This window comes from Coffea eugenioides, unplaced genomic scaffold (assembly GCF_003713205.1).
Source record: "Coffea eugenioides isolate CCC68of unplaced genomic scaffold, Ceug_1.0 ScVebR1_1092;HRSCAF=1889, whole genome shotgun sequence".
Lineage (NCBI taxonomy): Eukaryota > Viridiplantae > Streptophyta > Magnoliopsida > Gentianales > Rubiaceae > Coffea > Coffea eugenioides.
This window is the reverse complement of record NW_020861468.1, coordinates 7,012-15,718: the sequence shown is the minus strand read 5'-3', so window position 1 is coordinate 15,718 and position 8,707 is coordinate 7,012. Positions and strand designations below refer to the sequence as shown.

Genomic DNA, 8,707 nt, shown 5'->3' with positions numbered 1-8,707 from the left:
AATCTTTTGCGATGGTTTCAAAATACCTTAAGGGCGATCCTGGTATATCTGTATGCTTAACACAAAAGATACATCATCAAAATCTTTCATCACAAAATTTTTAATTAAAAATCTATTGATTTCATGCAATAGGCACATATCATTGTTGGTATCAGAAAAATATCAGAAAAATATATTTGCTCCTATAGAATTTATGGTATATACAATCATTTACTAAATTCATTTCAAAATCAAATGAGATGATCACTTGATAAAATTTGAAATACCATTATCGAGACGCTTGTTTGAGCCTATAGATAAATTTTTTAAATTTGTAAATCATATTATTTGGATCTCCCAATACAAAGTTTTCTGCTTGTACCATTTAGATCATCTCATCAATATTATTATTGAGAAATGCTGTCTTTAAATCCATCTGATCTAACTCAAGATTGAAGTGCGCCACTAATGCCATGATAAATCTAAAAGAGTCCTTCGAAAAGATCAAAGAGAACGTTTCTTTATAGTCGATACCTTCCTTTTGTACAAATTTCTCAAGAACAAGACGAGTTTTGTATCTTTTCATATTACCTTTCGAATCTTTTTTAATTTTAAATATCCATTTTACAACCAATGAATTTTGTTCCTTTGACAATGGAACAAGATTTCAGACATCATTGCCTTTCATGAATTTAATCTATTCATTCATGGTATCGATCCACTTTCGATAATTTAAACTTTTCATGATTTGATGAAAGTTGATTGGGTCATCTTCCATTAATCCAGTATCATCCTCATATTTTTGGAGAAAAATAATATAATCATCTGGCACTGTACTTCTCATTTCTCTAGTGAATTTTCTTAATGGCATTAGTTCTGAAGTAGGTAGAGTTTGTTCTTCTATTACAATTTGTTCTTCGATATTGTCTTAATTTGTTGTATCACGATCAAAGTCAGGAATAAGATCCTGAACAATATCAATGACACCTATGAAAATATTAACATATTTCTCTTCAAAGACAAGGTTCTTTACTGTATCTTCTCCCCCAAACTCGACATCCTCAAAGAATCGAGCATTTTTCATCTCGAAAATCAATTTAGTCGTGGGATCGTAAAACTTGTAACCCCTTAATCTTTCAAGGTATCCAATAAAAAAACAGCAAATCGTCTTTGAATCCAGTTTCTTTTTATTTGGACTATGAGGTCTTGTCTTAATTGGATATCCCCAAATATGTAAATGTTTCACACTAGGTTTTTTTTTGTCCAAAACTCATATGAAATTTTGTTAGTTGCTTTAGTTGAAATTCTGTTAAGAATATAAACTACAGTTTTAAGTGCTTCTCCTTAGGGTGATTCTGGAAAGGTAGAATGATATATCATACTCCTTACCATGTCTTTATACGTTCTATTTCGTCTTTCAACTCTACCATTTATAGTGGGTGAACCTGACATAGTGTACTGTGGGACGATACCGCATTTCTCTAGATATTTATCAAATGGCCCTGAACATTGTTCATCTGAACTGTTATATTTGTCATAGTATTCACCATCACGATCAGATTTAATGCTTTTGATTCTTTTGTTGACTCGATTTTCAACTTTAGTTTTAAACTTGTTGAACGCGTTCAGTGACTGTGATTTTTCAGAAATGAGATATATGTAGCGATATCTTGAAAAATCGTCTATGAACGTTATAAAATATTATTAATCATTCTAAACAGATGTAGAAAATGACCCATAAATATCTGTATGTATAAGTTTTAAGACGTCTAAAGATCTATTGATTTCAAATCTCCTTTTATTGATTTATTTTCCTTTTGTACAGTTAATACAATCATCAAAATCTGTAAAATTCAAGAGGTCGAAAATTTTATTTGACATAAGTCTTTTTAGAGATATGTTCTAATCTCTTATGCCATAATGCAGTCGAATTCTCATTGGTTAATTTTCTCTTTACTCTTCTGACACTAAAATACAGAATTTTATTAAATGAGACAATTATATCAATTAAATATAGATTATTATAATGCATTGAAGAATCAGAACCAATCAATTTTGAATTATGAAATAATTTAAATTTTTTATTTTCAAATGAACAAAAATAATCAAATTTGTCCAAAATAACGATTTCTTTTGTTGTTTCTTTTGAGGTGCCATACATGTAGTTTCTTTATCTTTCTTTCTTTTAAATCCCTTATTTTTATTATTAATGGTTGAAATCAAATGAACGCTCTCTGTTTGATTTTACTTTAACGTTTTCTCTTCCTCTACATAGTGTGAGGTGAGTTCATTTAGAAACAAAGTTTATTTTTGACAGTTATAACCCACCTTAAACATGTTAAATTATGTAGGAAGAGATATTAAAATCAAATGCACTAGTAACTCTTAATATAGTATCAATTTAAGTGCATTTAAATTCGAAATAAAATGAGATATATTCATGATATACTCTCTGATATTACCTTTACCATTATATTTCATTGAAACTAGGCGTGTTAAGAGCGTACTAATTTCAATCTTTTCGTTCATGACAAATTTTTTTTCAATGTTCTGAAGGAATTCTTTAGCAATAACTGTCGTTTCTGACATTGTTTCTCTGAATGCTTCTGAAACGGCTTTTTTAATAATCATCAGACACAAGCGATTTGATCTCTCCCACCTTTCCTTATCCCCTTTTTCATCAGATGTACTCTTATCTATAAGACGTGGAAGAGAATCATCCATTAACTTAAAGTCGAGATCCATTATTTCAAGTACTATCAAGAGATTTTCTTTTCAAGACTTGAAATTTGTGCCATTCAGCATAGAAATATTATTGGTATTGATAGTAATATTCGTAAGATTATTCGCAACAGAACAGAAAATATAAAATAATTAAAACAAACTCACATAAATCAAAATAATAATAAATTCAAATAATGATAACCCTATCTCAAGATACAAATATTCTATTAAAATTTTATTTTTGGACAAAAATACTAACTTCTAACTGATATCTTGACATAGTAATAAGTACTGGCAATAATAACATGTTAAAAAATAATTTTTTTTGGCCAATTTATAATTCACATGTAAAAAGTTGAATAATTATCACATGTTTATTATCACAAGTACACATGCAATATTGTTAAACATTGATCTTCCTTGGGACCAATCAATATTTGCAAAATTACAAGTACCCAACTAGTTATATTTTAAAATAAATTAATTTTTACAATAGAGGTATCTTTGGTGGCATATTGTTTCAATTAATTTATTCCAAAATATATATAATCACATCAATATTCAAATTTAAAATTACACAAATTACACAAAAATTTTAATCAAAGTCAACTTTGGTCAATTTTGATCAAAACGTGGTCAAACTAGTCAATTGGATCAAGACTTATTGGACCAAAAGTTCATATTCATAACTTGACCCAAATTTATTATTTAAACCCAAAATTTTCTTGAAATCCATAATACCTTGTCTTATTTAACTTTATTAGGATTCACTTAAATTAAAGAAATCCTAATTTCCTTGACATATTAATAAATTACATATCATGCAGGCCCTATCAAATATTACGTTAATCAAAACTCTTGAATGAATAAACTAACAAAACAAACTACGAAAAAGACCGAACAACTTTTGGAAAACAAAAATCAAGTTAATTTATATCATGGAAAGTATGTGGATCCCACATATCAAGAGTTTAACAAAATTCAACAATTAAGCAAGACAAGCACACGTGATCTTGGAACCATGTGTACTTGAACCATGTGCTAACTAATCATAACAAACAAAGCAAATATGTGTACTTGATTGTGCATCATGTTTATTGATTTCGGCAAACTCATGGATTCATATGTAATCAAAAGTAATAAATTGGACAATACAAATTTATTGAAAATATAAGCAAACAAATTACATTAAAATCACAATTCAAGATTGTCAACCGCCGCACAATCAAAATAAAAATAATTCTAGTTAAAAAAAATTTGAAAACTATGAATTATTTAAAACCAAATTATTTCTTAATAATCAACCATATCCTACTCTGATATCACTTGTTAGGGTGCTAGTTTATATTAACTTTTGGTGAAAACTATCACCTATTAAACCCAAAATATTTATGGCGATTGTTAAAAAATAAATTAACAGCAAAATTATCAAAGTATACTTGTATTCATATTGACAAACTGGTATTTGAATCCCTAGAGATTTTAGGGTGACCTTTGAGGTCAGCACGTATTTGTCAATTCTTGAGAAAGTCATTTAATTTCTCTTTGGTATCTTTCCTGACGATGAGATATCAGGAAAGAGTTATTTTGTAGTACTAGAAAAATACGACAATAAGAATACGTGTGACTTGGAGACCATAATTCTATTTATAGATAACATTCATGTTATCTTTTGGATTCTTATTTCAACCCATCATAGAAATTATCCTTAAGTCTCTACACATTAAAAACTCACATCCTATGAGATACATTAAAATTCAATTCATAATTAATCACTTTAATTGAATTTAATCACTTTAATTGACAGTCTACAACACATAATTATTCACATATAAGCCTAACGTTGGATTAAGGATCCAACAAGGGAAATGTTGAATCAAGCAGGTGACCGAAGAGATGGAGTGGACGAAAAAAACAGCGAGAGTTTTGGTGTTGGAGAAAATGATGGGGGTTTGATGAATTCACTAAAGTTGGATAAAAAGATGTGGACAATTTGAGTCTTACTGTTATGAAAATTTAATATTGAGCCTTATGTTGGAAAACAAAAATCTAGAACACTAATAGAAATTAGTTTTTGTTGATGATGAGGTGAGAAAATATGTACTTTCATGTTTATCTTTTAATTTATATTGTACGCCTTATTACCATTTCTAAGTTATAACCAAAAAAAATATCAGGGAAAAAGAGTTTAAGCTATCATATTTGATGATATCATCACAAAATTAGGAAATACAATAAGTCGTACTTGCTCTCAAATAAAAGTGTCAACAAAACAAACACTTTTTTATGCAAATGTCAACAATGAAATTGAATTGATTTTGTGAAATTATACGCATGTCAAAGAAGATAATTCTCATAACAAGGAATATTGTCTATGCAACTATCTTGCTTGAAAGGCCTAAAAAAAGAAAACCAAACTTCCTCAAAAAACGAATAGGTAACTTTTGTTACCAAATTTTATAGATTTCTTACAAACCTTCTAAAAATATTCTACATTTATTAGATTGGATTGGTGTAAACAATAAAAACCAATACAAAATTATCAAACTACATTTAGCACGTACAACATTACTAGTAATAATTAAAAAAAAAATACAAATTCCCATTCTACTGATCAAAATCCATTTTGCCATATGCCTTTGGCTTCTTTGCAGGCTTCATTAATATTATCAGGGGATATCTCATTCATACATCAGGATGAAAGTAGAAATCTTTATGATTGATATTGGTGCTAGTTTCTTCCTTTTCTGACTCTGGCACTCGGAGGAGACAGTATACCAGTATTGCAGCCAGGGAGCCAAGGACGGGTGCCACGATGTAGACCCAAAGGTTTTTATAGGCACCAGCGGCTATTGCAGCTCCGATACTCCTTCCAGGATTCATTGAAGCTCCAGTGATGGGCCTGCATTTTTCATTAAAAAGCAAGTCACCTTTACAAGTTTTTTTTTTTTAATTTTTTTCTTGAAAGAGACAGAAAGAATTGGTAATGTGATCTAAATTGAGGTTGTCTTTACCCAGCTATGATGACATTAAACGAGACTGCACCTCCAATTGCCACCCCAGATAGTGCCTTGTTCTGTTTTCATGCATGAATCCAACAAAGCTTTTTGTCAAAAGATCACAAGAAAACTTTCTCCAGCAGCTAAACATACTTACTTGATCCTATTATGCATTTAGCTTCTAGTTACTATTGTTTAAGGATTACTTGCGGAGGGATCTTCAGGTACTGCTGCACAGACGAACATTAGAATGAAAATGATAATGAGTTCCCATGCTATTGCTTCAACATCACTAGTTGAGCATGAGCTTTTGTGCTGAGTAAGAATTGGAAGTATATCAGGTTGCCCATTGACTAACAACTTCAAGGTTAGGCATGGCATGCAAGCGTTGAACCGACCAACTGACAGACGACATAGATAAGCCACCCACAATACAATCACATGCATGAATGATTGTGAGTGGAGTTATTCTATCAACAAGAACCCGATCCAACACCTATAAATACGAATATGTAGGTGCCAACTAGCTCTGCAAGTGCTTTTTCCACACAAGTAAATGATAAAATTTCAGTATTTAACACCTAGATAGATGGAAATCACATTACACTAGCTAGTACACGGTGCATAGTAATCAGCATAGCTAAACTGATCACCTACTGATAGATTGAAGGTGACTCGGGCTTTGAAACCATTTTGGCAATCATTACGCGTTTAACTGTTTTCTTTGCTTGCTCCACCATAGATAAATCATCACGGGAATTCCTTGTTGGAGAATTCATACTAACTATTGAAGTTGAGTCGGGCTTGTTGGCCATAGTAGGTGATGGCTCCCGTTGGGGCAAGTCAGGCTGGTAGTAATTTTTTTTTCCTTTTTGACTAACAGGCTAGTAGTAATAGGCACACTTGTTTAGTAATCGAGATTAGCTATTTATACTAGGCTTGTCCAGTCAATTTAAATTGGATGTGATTGAATATACTCCCTCCGTCCCAAAATAAGGGACGTTTTTGGGGATTCTAACTTATTATGCACAGTTCAATCAATTTGAATGTGAGACATTTTTTTCCAATCGTGCCCCTTTGACCGATATCAAATCTTAATTGCTGTCTATGGTGATGTGAAAAGAATCTGTGGGTCCATGTAAAATGTAAGCTCTTTTTCATGCTGTTGCCAAGCACGCGCCTATTTATGGCCATCAAAATTTTTGGTGCTGTCCACGCACCTTTTTTTTGGATGTCTATTTATTGCTTTTGTGGGTTCCATCATACTTGTTTTTTATTTTATCAATGTCTCTTTTGAGGCTACAAATGGAATGTTAGAGAAAAAAATTGTAGTGTGACTCAAATTTTGGGACATGAAAAAAGGTGAACTATGACAATAACAATGGGACGGAGGGAGTATTAATTAGTAGATTCATGACAATCACATTAGGCTGAATACCATTCAAGATTTACACGTGATGATTCTAGCGCAATAAGAATGTGCTCTTAAAGAGTACTTTAGTGTTCAACTGATATATGTGCTATTGTGGTATTGAAGACAAAACAGAGGGGAGCAAATTTCTTTATTATTTTTTTTTATTAATCCCTTTAACACTCTTCAAGAATCCTAATTAGCCGGCCAATTATGTGCAGAAAATACATGTATCAGAAATAAGGAAAGGCTTAGGGCAAATTCTGCCGCATTTGATGATCCGAGACAACAGGAAATCATTAAGAGAAAAAACAAATTAGGACTATACAAACCAGGAAGAGAAGGCTAATTAACCAAGTCATGAAATTCTTCAGGTTGTACAAAGTGAATGTGGAAAGGCCTGTACTTTTAGATATGCTTGATATTAATGCCAATGAAAATAGGGATATATAAACCTTGGATCGATGTCGAGGTCTCTGTCAAAATTATAGACATTCATGATTATGCAGATCAATCAAGTGAACTTTATGTAGTTTTTTTGCATGCTTTTTCCATAAAATTTTCCCCATGATTTATGTGTTAAGCAAGTTAGTGAGTTGTTGCTGAAAAAAATCAGAACAAGTCTAAGTTAAGCAACATTGCCAAATCCAACCTCGATCCAATGGCTGAAAAAAGTGCAAATTATGCAAAGTAAGTAAAAAAGCCTTGCAGCACCCGGCCAAATCTCAGCAGCAACGCACTTCAGAGAAACCTGTAGACTAGAGGACATGTGGCCGAGACCAAGGTGGCAGCTCCTTCTCCACCAATGAAAAAGTCCAAAAGTATTGCCATGTATATATTTAGCTGACAGCGAATTATAGAAGAACCATTTATTTAATCATTCATATGCATTTCTTTACTTCTTCCAGAACATCTGGGCTTGGAGGAAGTCCAACCTTTCTTCAAATCGGTGGACATGATTCTCTTTGACTAATGCTGATCTGAAGAAAGAAAAAGATTTGTGTTTTCCAATATAGGCAAAAGTTGCATTAGAACCTGCAACTGTAACCTGGCAACGGTGGACTTCCCGGCTATTAATTAAATCCAGTGAGCTCCAAGTGGCGCGGCTCTCTCTAGTTCCATAGTCAACTAGCAGAGTTCTTCTCAGCGAAAAGAGTTAAAGAGTCACCGATCAAGGAATCTTGATTCAACCCTCTGATAAAAGTATTTTATAACTATTTAAATTTTGGGTTAATTCCACTTTGTCCCCCCAAACTTTGGACGATTATCCACTTAAGTCCCTAAACTTCAAAATGGGACACTTAAGTCCCTAAACTTATAAATACCTCCCACTTAAGTCCCTGAACTTATAAAATGGGACACTTAAATCCCTAAACCCTTATAAAATGGGACACTTTGACCACCAACGGCATTCAGGATTTGTTAACAATATTCCTTAAGTGGGAGTTATTTATAAGTTTAGAGACTTAAGTGTCCCATTTTGAAGTTTAGGGACTTAAGTGGATAATCGTCCAAAGTTTGGGGGGACAAAGTGGAATTAACCCTTAAATTTTCTGCCTAAACAGGAAAAGAAAAATATCCCGATAGAGCTCTC

The 8,707-nt window shown here is 32.1% G+C and overlaps 1 protein-coding gene across 1 annotated transcript; it reads right to left on the bottom strand.

The window, feature by feature from the left end:
- Positions 1–5,388: 5,388 nt before the first annotated feature.
- On the bottom strand, positions 5,389–6,517 carry LOC113754833 (aquaporin NIP2-3-like). The gene is made up of 5 exons (XM_027299085.1): positions 6,360–6,517; positions 6,049–6,103; positions 5,909–5,932; positions 5,718–5,779; positions 5,389–5,605 (listed from the first exon to the last, which is right to left on the bottom strand). The coding sequence occupies exons 1-5, from the start codon at positions 6,515–6,517 to the stop codon at positions 5,389–5,391; spliced, it is 516 nt and encodes a 171-aa protein (XP_027154886.1).
- Between the last annotated feature and the right edge of the window lie 2,190 nt (positions 6,518–8,707).

Coding starts and splice junctions, on each gene's coding strand:
- LOC113754833 (XM_027299085.1), bottom strand. CDS start 6,517: ATGGCCAACAAGCCCGACTCAACTTCAATAGTTAGTATGAATTCTCCA. Junction 5,933..6,048: donor TTGAAGTTGTTAGTCAATGG/GCAACCTGATAT, acceptor TCGTCTGTGCAG/CAGTACCTGAAGATCCCTCC. Junction 5,780..5,908: donor ACCTGAAGATCCCTCCGCAA/GTAATCCTTAAA, acceptor GCATGAAAACAG/AACAAGGCACTATCTGGGGT.